This window comes from Podarcis pityusensis (genome assembly GCF_964106645.2).
Source record: "Podarcis pityusensis genome assembly, chromosome: 8".
NCBI classification, from domain to species: Eukaryota; Metazoa; Chordata; class Lepidosauria; order Squamata; family Lacertidae; genus Podarcis; species Podarcis pityusensis.
The window spans coordinates 35,418,243-35,431,613 of record NC_138033.1 but is presented as its reverse complement, the minus strand read 5'-3'; the positions used below and the strand labels follow the sequence as shown (position 1 = coordinate 35,431,613).

At 47.4% G+C, this 13,371-nt stretch overlaps 1 protein-coding gene across 1 annotated transcript in view; it reads right to left on the bottom strand.

Annotated features, from left to right (window-relative positions):
• CCDC102A (coiled-coil domain containing 102A) overlaps window positions 1-13,371 on the bottom strand; it is a 38,784-nt gene that overhangs the window by 18,098 nt on the left and 7,315 nt on the right. Inside the window, exon 2 of the mRNA XM_081017028.1 lies at window positions 2,582-3,509. Coding sequence (XP_080873154.1) covers window positions 2,582-3,184 — 603 coding nt within the window. The 5' untranslated portion in view covers window positions 3,185-3,509. The remainder of the gene's footprint in view (window positions 1-2,581; window positions 3,510-13,371) is intronic.

Sequence of the window (13,371 nt, the reverse complement as noted above, 5' to 3'; positions counted from 1 at the left end):
AGGTATATGTTTATTGTTGGAAAGTGACATACATACAAACAAAGTTACAATGCCGATCGGATCAGGGGCGATTAATTATCTATAATTTCTCATGTTAAACACACACAAAACATTTGCTTGCAAGCAGCTGCTCCTGCGCTATTGGCTGAACTGCTGTGATGTCACAGAATATTCACGAACATTCTATCTGCAAAGAAGGAATCATTGAACTTGAAAGTGTCGAAATTCTGTAAAGGAATAAAAGTTTGCTAGGAGGGAAAACTTAATGCAGAACCTATGTGCTGCGTAGGGGACTGAGAGAAGGAGGGGGAAGTTAGAAGCTCTATTCAAGACTCGCAGTCACATGTTGGGAAGGGATAGCAACTCCAAACCGTGGTTTCAAGGACAGGAAATGAGCCACGGTCTCCCTTGCACCCTTTTCCTCTCTCTCCAGCACACCTTCATTTTCAGTTTATCATAAAACATAATTTGCCATGGAGAATGTCTGAAGCTCAGTAGCAGTGCATCTGCTTTGCATGCAGAAGGTTCCAGGTTCCATCCTTGGTTATCTCCAGGGAAGGCTGGGAGAGACCCCTGCCTTAAACTGTAGAGAGCTCCTGCCAGTCTGTGTAGTCAACACTGAGCTAGACAGATCAATCATTTTGACTGTATAAGGCAAAATAAGCTTCCTATTTAAGCTTCCTGTGTCCCTGCATCTGAATCGACCATGGTTTCCAATGTCCTCCAAAATGGAATTGAAATCCCACCTCAAACCATGGTTTGCAATTCAGGTTTGCAAGTGCAACTGATAGTTACAGATTTGGACATCATGGCAACCGGAACAAAACAATGGCGAGTGAAGCTATGCAAGAAAGAGAGAGAGAGAGAACCTAAGGATTGTTTCTGGTATTTCACACAATGACTGGAGGATTGCCTGAACTAGGCAATTTACTGGTACTCAATGAAACCTGCCAAATTGTCATCTAAGAGTGTTTAGTATAAATATAACGAAATGCGAAGGTGAATGAGTTGCCCATTAGCCCTGATTGCAACTCTCTGCCCAAAGTGCTGTGCTTGGCCAGTAAACCAAGACACCATAGAGCGATTCCATCGTCCTAGAGCACAGGCAACAGGGAGGAGTTTAGCAAATTGTAACTACTCTGAAGACGACAAATTGCTCTACCCTCTATATTCTGCATATGTGAAATTATCTTCTCAGCCATCAGTTCCCATCGGCCTCTGCCTTTGAGTCCAAGCAATTTCCTTTTGATGTGTACCAGCTGGCTCTTTATGGGAGCCAAAATTCCCATCCCTGCACTTTCTCACAGCAAAACGCCTCATTATTTCGCATTTCAGTTGCTTTGTAAAAGCCTCCTCATCCCCCCAAAAATATTCAGTTTTTTGGGAGGGGAAACAAAAAGGCCAGAGAGACGTTCAAGGCAAGAAGAAGAAGAAGAAGAAGAAGAAGAAGAAGAAGAAGAAGAAGAAGAAGAAGAGTTTGGATTTGATATCCTGCCTTTCACTCCCTTTAAGGAGTCTCAAAGCGGCTAACATTCTCCTTTCCCTTCCTCCCCCACAACAAGCGCTCTGTGAGGTGAGTGGGGCTGAGAGACTTCAAAGAAGTGTGACTAGCCCAAGGTCCCCCAGCAGCTGCAGGTGGAGGAGCGGAGAAGCGAACCCGGTTCACCAGATCACGAGACTACCGCTCTTAACCACTACACCACACTGGCAAGCAATTCAAGGCACGGCATCCAGAGGATTGATAAAAGCAAAAGACAAATGAGGGTCTGCAAAGACCTTTCTCTGGCTTTCTGTGAAAATGCTGGGTTTTTAGAACCCCCCAAAGAAATTTGTACACCCACAAAAATGTCTTGCTCTACTTGTATTTCAGTAAATCAAGATATAAAACAGGAAAAGTATTTGGATACCAGAAGTTGGTGTGGCTTGTTGTGCTAAACAAGAGGAAATAAACTGACAGGTTAAATGACTGCTGACAATTATCCTGGCTGGCCCCACTTTCCATGCGACCTCCTCAAGGCCTCCCTGTCATGCATGGAGAAGATTGCCACCTTTTAAAACAGCCCTTGCACCTTAAATATGCAGAATGCAGTTAACTGAAGCTGTTCCTGGCACTGAAATAACTGGTGCGAAAAGCTCCACCTGTTCAAGTTCTGAATTCCAGGCTATTTATTGAGAATTGCTCACAAGGAACTTTGGCAAGGTTGTGCAGTTGAAACTTTGCACTTGCTTGGTGCAATTACTGGGGCACGAGATAAACACACAGGCCTTTCCCCTAACCCTACAATGACTGTTCTCCCCTATAAGTAAATAAGTCATCTCTTTCTTCACAACCATGAGGTCTGGAACCCTGATTTGTTTTCAGTGGAAGGGCTGCAGTTCAGGGACAGAGCATCTTGCGCCATGTGCAAGAGGTCCCAGGTTCAACCCCCAGTCAGGGCTGGGAGACACTCTCACTTGAAATCCCAGAGTGTGGATAATATTGTACGAGATGGACCAAATGGACTGGTATGAGGCAGCTTCCTCTATCCCTACGAGCCCTCCATATGAAACAGGCCACTTGTGCCCCGATCCCCCTACTTACCTTGTTTTTCGGCAGCCTCTCAGAGCCCACATCCCGCACGGGCTCCTGCTCTGGGGAGGCCTCGCTCTCCTTCTCGGACGCGACCCGGTTGTCCAGCTCCTTCTCCTTCTCCCCTTTGCCCTCTCCCTTCAGCCGGGCCACCTCTTTGCCCAGCTGCTCGTTCTCATTCAGCACCTCCTGCCTCTCCCGCCTCAGGCCGGTCAGCTCCTTGGTCAGGGTCTCCAGTTTCTGGCGCAGCTGGCGCACCTCCTCTCGGGCCTTGTTGCGCTCGGCGCGCACCTTGCTCCACTTCTCCCGCCAGTTGGCGGTGCAGTCTGACCACCAGCGCATCGTCTTCTCCATCTGGGCGGCTCTGGCCCGCGCTTCCTCCAGCTCCCGCAAGCGCAGCTCCTCCCGGCTCTCCCAGTCACCGTCCAGGCAGCCGGCGCTCAACAAGGGGAGCTGTGGAGGGGGGCCGGGCGAAGGGGTGCCACTCTTTGGGGTGGCAGGCAGGGAATCGGAGAGGCTCATCCTTTCGGGCTGAGGGCTGCCCAGGATATTGAGCAGGCTGCTCTTGGAGAGCTGGGGTGAATCGGCCAAGTGGGAGTTGGTGTTCTGGCTCATTTCGTGTCTGGGACGTGGTCTCAGGTTAATGGCAGCCACCTGGCCTGTTCAAGAGGTGTATGGCGAGGGAGCAGAAGCCGCCATTTTGCTCCCCAGCAAGAGTTGTTTTCTTCTTTGCCCCAAGGAATTCTTCAACTGTACACACTCAGGCCAACATGACCGAGGCCTCACCACCTTCCCTCTCCAAAAATCACCTCATAGAAAGCCAAGCATGTTGGAGCCAGACGTCCAAAGAGAATGTTATTGATGCTTCTGGGCCGAAAGACAACTCTGGCTCCCTCTCAGTGAGTCCAGTGTCGCTGTGGAAACCAGCAGATAGAGAGACCTAAATAAATAAGAAAAAGGAATTAAAACCGAATCTACTATTGTGGCCTAAAACACAAGCAATTCTCAGTTGCAGCCTTTCACCATTTGTTATTGCTTCTGCTTTTTTTAAGGGAGGAAAAAATATTACAAATCCGCAGGAACATAGGAACATGCCTTATACTGAGTCAGACCATTGGGTCTGTGGAACTTGCGCATGGCTGCATGTGACATCCTTAGCTCTAGTTTTCATTACTGTCTTCCATCACAATGGATGAGGGAATGAGGTGTGTGCACAGGAAAGAATAGAAACTTATGATTTGCATAACGCTTTTCAGGTGCTCAAAGCCCTTTGCGTGTGTGGTCTGGTTCAAATCCCTGCTCAGCCATGACACTCACTGGGTGACTTTGGGTGCCAGTCACTGCCTCTAAGCCTAACCAGTCTCACAGGGTTGTTGTGAGGTTAAAATTGGAAGGAAGAGGGAAGCATGTCTGCTACCTTGAGTTCATTGGAATAACAGCCTTTCATGTTGCCAGCTTGGAATGTAACAGGCAAATTCCTTTACATGACGATGCTTGCTCTTCACTGAGCACAATTTAGCCCCCTTGTTTCTGGCAGCCCCCAACGACAAAGGAAATAAACCTATTTGTGCTGATTGCCTAATGTCTACTTAAGAGGACATATTATCATTTGTAAAAAGCTCTGAGATTTTTTTTATTTATTTTACAATCAAGTGGTGTAGAAATTTTATGAAATAAATAAAAAGTATCTCAAGATTTGCACACAGAAATATGTGGAGATTTTAATCACAGTATGTACTTCAGGTTTTTAAAAATAGCAATAATATGGAGCAATAATATAAAGCAAGAAAGCTTTATAACCCTCAGTATTACCCCTACCCCACCCCAAAATGGAAACTGATATTGCCCCTCCACATCCAAAAGCACAAGCCTCTATTTTGTCTTTTTTGAAATGTAACTTACAAGATTAGGTTGATAATATCTGCACTCTTAAGTTATTGTAAAATTTCTGGGTTTTTGCTTTTTAAAATGAAAATGTTTGTACGCATAGATATAGAAATAAGCAGAATGGGGGGGGAGGAGTAGTGGAACGGGAGAGGAGCAACTAAGGAGGGAGACAGAAAGCACATCCAAGATACATTCCCATCAAGTTCCTCCCACTGACGTGGATGACAAGCAGCAGAATAGCAATTGAAGTCCAGGGCCAAAAAACCGGGCATGTGTGCATGATAATGCACACACAGAAAAGTAAGATCCAACGGACCCGTGTACAATAGTCCCTGTCTGGAAGCCAGAGCTACTAAATCTCACTTGCTCATATCAACATCCCCCTGCCTCCCCACACATGCTAAAATGGTTTGAAAGGGTGGTCTCCAAGAGCAGCTTGAAAATGTATATCCCAAACTGCAAAAGCACACGATCATTCCTTGTTTAAATTAATGCAAAGGGGTTCAGTTTGTGCTTTGGCAACGGAGCCTGGAAAGGGATCTACCCCTTTCTCAGAGGAACGTAATGCCGGGGGCAGCAGCAGCAGCAGCAGCAGCAGCAGCAGGGCACAAGGTGACGTCATGCCATTTCCAACTCCTTTTGGAACCTGGCCTGGAAATTGTACGAAGGAGACGGACAAAATTGAAGGGAGCGGGCGGGGGGGGGGGCGCGCGGAGGAATAAATTTTTAGCCTGGAAGAAAGGGAACAAACAAAAGCAAGGAGGATAATTGCATTCAGACTGATACAAACACACAGACATGCAACGGAAATTGGAAACCACAAAGGCACAGACTGAGGCCAGCGGGCCTGCCAAGAGACTGTCATTAAGCAATACCCACACAGTTTCTCCACTGGCCAAAGATAAAATGGATCACTTGCCCTTCGCCTGTGCTTAAAAATAAGGCAGGAGGCATTAGGCAGAGAAGTGAACCGGCTCTTGAGAGAACCATTTTTCCTACCTGGGAGGCAAAAATGTTCACTCCCAGTCACATACAGTATGGCAAAACAGGAGTCTTGTAAAGAGTCACATTTTACATAGGCTAAAATATCTTTCTGCATATGGGGCACCAACCTAGCCATTGATGTGAGTTCCTGTGATGCTATGGGATGTTTGTGGACATTCCAGCTGCTGAGGGGAAACGTGTCAACAATAGAATGCTGATGAACAGAGCAGCTTGTGAGAAGGAAGTGAATATTCAGCTTGCCGAGGCACATTTGGTGGGTGAAGGATACTGTTCCTGGCAACCCTGAGATTACTGGATGAAAGAATGCTTTTAACTGTAACTGTTTTGGGCTGTTTTTGATCGCAATTGTTTTTTAAAACACTAGAAACCAGGCATGTCCAAAGTGGCCCCCGGGCTGGTTTCAAATGCCGCCCCCAGCAATTTTGAAAAAACAATCTCTTGCGGCCCCTAAGCGCCTGCCCACCAAAGCCATTTCCTTTTTGTGGGCTTGCCATGAGCTCTCCCCTCTGCACAGGGGGAGTGGCCATTAGGGAGTCCTGGCTGCGTGACTCCTTGGGTTGACCAATCTGGTCGGCCGGGGGGGGGGGCGGATGTGGCTAAATAAATAAATACTATAGTACACGTTCAGGACGTTGATGCTGCAGCGATGGCGGTGGCAGAGGGGCAGCCACCACCTTGACCTCAACTGCCATGTTTCCCCTTCCTCTCAGGCTTCTATCTCCTTTCTCCATGAGCCTGGGCTGCCCCTGAGTTGTTGGTTCTTTGGTGGTGGTGAGGAAGCGGTGCGCAGTGGGTCAGGCATGGAAGGTGGAGAAGGAGGGCCGAGAGCAGCAGTGGCGAGGCTTGGGCAACGTGGTGCCTCCCTTCCCATCGGAGCACCCCCAATCCCATTCCTACTTGTGTGCAAGCAGGAGGGGGTGGGGATCCCTCAGCTGGGAAGGGAGACTTCGCACTGCCTATCGGAGCAGCCCCATCCCAACTCCAACTTGCGTGCAAGCAGGAGGGGACAGGGATCCCATCAGAGCAGCCCCGATCCCACTCCTACTTATGTGCAAGCAGGAGGGGGAGGGGATCCCTCAGTTGCAGTCCAGAAGATCTCTGTTTCACCCTTCGCATTAGTGCAGGCATGTTCCCCGCCCCCCAATTGAGATGAATACATTGTAAAATCCCAGTTAATGTCAGTTGGTCTAAATCAGGTATAAATATATTTGGACACAACAAGTATACCTGGTGTTATGTTCCTGTTCATATGTTGTGAACTTAAAAGTTGACAGACAACCTTTATCACTGTGTAATGTACTTTACAATGTTCCTGACATATATTTCAGCTTTCTGGATTTATTTTTCATCTGGCCTTCAGATATGAAAGGCAGAGTGATTTAACACCTGTATAGATTTGTCATCCATGTGACGAAATGAAAAGTATGCCATTTGCAATAATCTTTGCATAAAATCGTTGCATAAAATTTGCATTGGATTTTAATGATTCTAAGAAGGTCAGGCAAAATGGTCAAGCCTCGCGCATGTTCACTTCATCAAATCATGCCTCAGCTCTCATGCTATCTGTTGCTGTTGCTGCTGCATGTTGTAGTCTCCCATCATCTGGGGCAACAGGTTGACAAAGGCTGCTGTAGAGTCTCAGGAGTTAAAGCCCAGGAAAGGAGATGCCAACAATAATGAAGAGCTTGTTTCATTGAAGTTTGACCACAGTCACTGTTCTCTTCTGTCTCCTCAACATCTAAGTGTAAATGTAAGTTAAACCCAACAATTTCTGTGGGGAGCAATCCTAAAAGAAGCTCAACAACTTTGTCCAGCCCTCACGCATGTTCAGTTCATCTTTGAAAAAAGTTTGGACACCAGTGCTATAAACTGTTCTGAAGGTGTTTGCTTTTTCTTTTTGAGTTGTGTGTTTGCTTGCTGCTCTGGGGTCCTTGGGGTGGAAGGGCGGGGTATGGATTCAATACAAAAGAAATTTGTCCCTGGTATGACAGAAACAAGTGATGTCTTCCTGCCAGCATTAATCAGGGGTGATGCCTTGGGATGGGGCAGTTTAGGCAGGGAGTGTTGTGTGATACTGTTGTCACTTTTAAAAGTGGATTTTTGTTGGGAATCTATTATTACGTACACAAATCTCCCAGTTAGGAGGGACTGTGTGTTTAAATCATTCATATATGCATGCAATAGTGAAGCTTGTTTCAGAGATGGAGGCACCTTGCCCTGCTCCCACCCTCAGCATTCGCCGCATTTGCCCCAAACCTATCCCAACTCTACCACTTTCTCACCCTCTACTGCTTCGACTGCTCCACTCTCTTGGCTGCCTAAAGATGATCCAGAGAAATCCTGGGCCCCTTTCCTCCCTCTCACAGGAAGTCTGGCTTGTGTTTACATCCACCCACAAGAAACCAAAAAACAAAACAAGGAAAGATGGAGCCTCTTCCAGACACATCTTTCCAACCCAAATTCCTTGGCTGCCTTTCTCCTTCCCCCAGCCTCAGTCCAGAAGTCTGCTGCTCTCTAGTTACTTAACAGACAAGCAGCTGGAGGCAGAAGCCCCCTAAATGATGACAGGAGACCCTTCCCAGTCTCAAGAGGCTGGCAAATAGGCAGAGATCTGTGAGATCTTCCAAACCCATGCCCTGTTCCTCCTGCCTGGTCCCCTATCGCCCCAGATGGTTTCCAGCAATTCACAGTATTTTCTGGGCCCAGCTCTAAAACCATGTGAGAAAGGGCCAATTTGGAGGTTCCACGTGTACTTGGACTGAGATCTGCGAGCTTTCAATCCTGGCTCAAGAGGTGCTCATGGTGGAATGGATGTAAGGGCAGCCTGACAGAGCCACAGGGAGACAGCAAGCCTTGCATTTGCCAGCAAAGGTGCATCAAACTGCGAACTCAGCTGATTTCCTGCATATATGTTCCAAGACTGTGCTGAAAAGCAATTGGCTTTTACACAAGCCGTGGTCCTCCACAGCAACAAGCAGATGTGGCCCTCCAGATGTTTCTTGACTACACCTCCAATTGTTCCTGGCAACGTTAGGCAGGGCTGATGGGATTCCCACAGCATTTGGAAGGCCACAGATTTCTCTACCCCAATTTGTACTTGATATACATTAAAAGTGAATGTCCGAAATAGAGCAGCTGTCGGCGTTGGTATGAAACGGCTGGTAATCTAATGTTGTGAACATCTAAAAAGTCGGAGATTCACCTGTGAGCATCAGCTACATGTGATTGCTTGCATTAGTTGTGCTATGAGAATTATGAGGTCTAAGATATAAAATAAATGTATCAAGCAAACACATACATAAATATATAAACCACATGTCTGAAACAGTACAGGAAAAAGTCCTGAAACCATTTTGTCCCTCCCGAATTGATCTCAAATGTTTCTCTGCAAGGAGGGAAGAAATGAGAAAACCTCCCCATTGTCTGTTTGCTCACAAATCCTGCCTTAAGGGCACATTTAAGATATGAATAGGGCGAGCCTGTGACCTGGACTCAGGAATTAAGTATTTATTATCACAAAAGAATAACCAGGTTGTCCAGGTAAACCCATTAATAGCCAGGTAAACCCATCAACAGCTTTCCTGCCAGACAGGATTCTCTGATGTATGTATGTATGATGTATGGGTGGTGGTGGTCTTGGGCTGCAGGGTGGACAATTTCAAAAGTCTATATAAGGGCATGCGCACCATTGTTGAGGGTCCCTCCTGCCCCCTGCATGTGGTTGTGAGCAACCTGTTGCAACAGTTAATAAAGATCAGGCTTACTAGCTGCTTTGCTTCTCATTATTCTCTGGTTGACCTCTGCTATTTTCTTCTACCGATAGAGAACCTACAAAAGGACTCTATATGGGCTCTTGGGTACCCCATAAGGGAAAAGGAGCATTTTTTTTCTTATAAGTTGCCTAAGGAGAGTTGGGGAAATATAGGAAAAAATGTTGGGGTGTTCACAAAATTCATCCAGGATGTTCAACATCCCCTACCCGTTGCTACCTAGTACGCTCCTCCCCACTCTCTCACATCTTTATACCCTTTAAAAAAACAAATAGGAAAAGGCTGCTAAGAAAGAGGATGCCTGTTAAAAGGACAGAGAGGTGTGTAAATCACTGGAGGAGACACAGCCAAGAAGGGGGAGCAGTCGGGGGAATGGAAGCCATTCAGGACATAGCAGATGGCCACAGAGAGACACGCTGGCAGACCAGGAAGGCTTGAAGATGTTGCCAAGAGGGTCTGCTTCAAGGCTGGTTTGACCCAAGACCATCGGCTCATCGGTGCAATGGGGGAGTTTTGCCCAAGCAAAACACTTGCAAGGGTGCAAAGGATTCTGGGATGTACATCACCATTAATAAGCGACCCCCACCTCCCTGTGACCATGTTCAGAAACGGGATAGTGACTCTCCTATGAGGAAAGCTCGCAGCATTTTTAGTTTACAGAAAAGGCAAGGAAGAGGCGACATGATAGAAGCTTATAAAATTATGAATGACATGGAGAATGTGGATAGAGAAAAGTTTTCACCACTCTCTCATAATGCTAGAACTTGTAAAGGTAAAGGGACCCCTGACCATTAGGTCCAGTCAGGGATGACTCTGGGGTTGCGGCGCTCATCTTGCTCTATAGGCCAAGGGAGCCGGCGTTTGTCTGCATATAGCTTCTGGGTCATGTGGCCAGCATGAGTAAGCCGCTTCTGGCGAACCAGAGCAGCGCACGGAAATGTCGTTTACCTTCCTGCTGGAGTGGTACCTATTTATCTACTTGCACTTTAACGTGCTTTCGAACTGCTAGGTGGGCAGGAGCTGGGACTGAACAATAGGAGCTCACCCCGTCGCGGGGATTTGAACCACCGACCTTCTGATCGGCAAGTCCTAGGCTCTGTGGTTTAGACCACAGCACCACCCACGTCCCTAGAACTTGGAGAAATCCAATAAAGCTGAATGTTGGATGTTTCAGGACAGAGGAAAAGAAAGTACTTCTTCACGCAGTACAGTTAGTGTGTGGAACTCAACTTAGATGGTTTTAAAATAGAATTAGTCAAATAATTCATGGAGGAGAGGGCTATCAATGGCTGCTAGCCATGGTGCCTATGTTCTGCCTCCACAGTAACGCTCCTGAATACCAGTTGCTGGAAACCACAGGAGCAGAGAGGGCTCTCGTGCATAGAACACAACAGTACTTCTGCACAGTCCCCATGTGTTTTGAAGGGGCCTACACAGGACCCTTGCCAGATTTATCATATTTGGTAGGTTATGAACAATGGAATCTGGGGCTCCTCTGTGCAAAATTATAGAAAGTGGGCTCCTGGGGCGTTTACTATGACTGCCAACAAAGCAATCTTTTCCCAGTCCCAGCAGTTCTGATAAATGACTAATCTGTTCCTTCTAATCTTCAAACACCCGAAATCTTCCTTCTCCATGTTGGAGAACAGCTGCTGGGGGCTCCCTGCCTTTGTCCCCTGAGCAAGCCTAGATAAACATGCCTGACCTTTGCCCTCCCACCCAGGGCTCCTGCAGCTAAAAGGGGCCACCACAGCCCAACCATCTTGCAAACACCTCCCTCCCTGCCGAAACACACACACACACACTCTGCTGTTTAGTAGCTTTCAACATTTCACATTAAGCATGCCATTGCTAGCCATTCCTGAAGTGTTTTTCAGTACGCAAAGTGCTCTGGAACTCTCATCTTATTTATGTCAGGTAGGTAAGGCTGAGAAGAGTATGACATTCCCAAGGCTGTCAAGGTTTCCCATGCACAAAGCAAACACACTCCATGAGGCTGAGCTGTGGTGGAGCTGCCACATGTGTAGATGTGTGCCAGAAGTGAGAGTGGGGGAGATGAGAGCCCGCCATTGCTTGTTTGCATCGGTTAATCAAAGCAAATGGATGCAGTTTTTAAGTGCTGAAAGGGAGCCACAAGTAAGCATCTCCCCAAACCTCTCAAGATCCTGTAGGAATTTCCTGAGTAAAGTTAATGCCAGCTGGATGGCAAAATCACCCTACAAAGCATGGTATTTTCTTTACAGACCGTGCTCTCCTTTCCACAGAAATACAGGATCTTTTCATTTAATAAATGCACAACTGTCACTCATTTTTGGAATAGGACCAAGGCCTTTTCTCCCAAGGTAGCATTTTTGTAGCACTTAAAACTGCTGTTATTCCCCCTCTGCAAACACAGATACTGTATAGTCCTTTACAGAAAAGACAATGTAAATGTTAGCATGGGTGCAACCAGGAATTTTGTGGGAGGGGGCAGAACCCAATAGAGAGAACTTGGCTTCTACAGGAGAGGGGGCAGAACCTTGAGTTCAATGCTTTTCAATAATATTTCTGGACCTGGGGGTGGCGGTTCCAAGAGCTATGTGCCAATGGTGGGCAGGGCCAGAGGTAGAAGTGGGCAGAGCTATAAATGTAACCCCCCCAACAGTTGTCTAGTTTTTACACACACACACCATAGCTGTCAACCGTCCCTTATTTGGCGGCAAAGTCCCCTATCCCAGCGCCATGTCCCGCTGCTGTCCCTTATTGGTGATGTCCCTTAAATTTTCCGGGTTTCAAAGGAAGCAGCTCCTCTCCCTCCCTCCCTGCCGGCCAGGGAGGAAGGAGGCTCCAACTGTGTTGCTTGGCTGCGTTGCTCACCCAATAAGGAGTATAAGAACGACTGGGGGGGGGGTGGAGCTTGCATGCTTTGTGCCGATCAAATCGGCCGCGTTGCCTGGGGACTCGCCTTTGCTCAGCGCTTCCCAGCAGAGAGGTGACGGTGGTTTTCTTTGCTGCATCCCCTTTGCAGGGTTGCTGCACTATGGGAACCACCGCTTGAGGATTTGTTTGGCTGCTGGTTGACTAAAATCCCTTATTTTGGCTGCTGATCCCTTATTTTCAAGGCTGCTGGTCCCTTATTTTCAAATCTGTAAGTTGACAGCTATCACACACACACACACACACACACACACACACACACACACACACAGACCTCTCTACCCTTCATCCAGAGAAGCAAGAGGGATTATGGGAGTTCACAGACACATTTTAGCCAGGATAGCACCCCCTTATCCCACGGGTTCGGAGAGCAGGCATTGCTTACCCCTCCTGCCCTTTTAAAGAGAGGGGAAGCTCAGGGCAGGGAGAGGTGAGCTGAGGATGTCTCAAGAGGGGCTTTGCAAATCCAGGCACACCTAGCTTGTGCCAGTTGCCTTCCTTGTTAAGCACCAACTCACCGCCTGCCTAAAGGCATGATGGTATAAGCTGGTTAAATAAATCAAACAGGACAGGAGATGCTGACATACTGGTAAGTCTGCTCTGGAAGTGCATCACCTGGGAAGGGCTGAGCTGCTCAATCCTTTTAGGACTTTCTAGGAGGAGAAGGAAGCAGCAGAAGGGAGGAAGTATTTGGTTCTGAGTGGCAGGGATGGCAGTTGCTCTAAAAGGAACAAGACGTTGAAGAAACTGAGCCAGGATCAGGGGGGTAATGTTTAGTATGGAAATGTAAGTGCAATATAACCAGGGGCTGCACCCCCTTGACTAGGATGGTCAGTTGGAGAAGAAGGCAAGACTTTGGTGCTCTTATTTGCTGTCTGGAAGCTGGAATTCCAGCAGGTGTGCCTTGCATTACAGTTATTTTTAACTCCACAATATTTGGGGCTTTTCAATTTAGGAAAAAAGGTTAAGTTCCAAAGAGAAGGCAAAGCTGTTTCGTGCCCCAGATGCATTGATGGAGTGGCCCTCCATCCCTTCTCTCACCAGCAGCCCAGCCCACGCTGCCCACCACTGGCTTGGATGATGCCCACTGGCATGTGGCCCCAGACTGCCCACCTATCACCGCACGTGGCCCTCATGGGCAAAATGTTCCCCTGTCCTGCACCACTCAGTTGCTGCCTAACGTAAGTGGGTTGTAACAGCATCTTTACTGTAGAATCATAGACC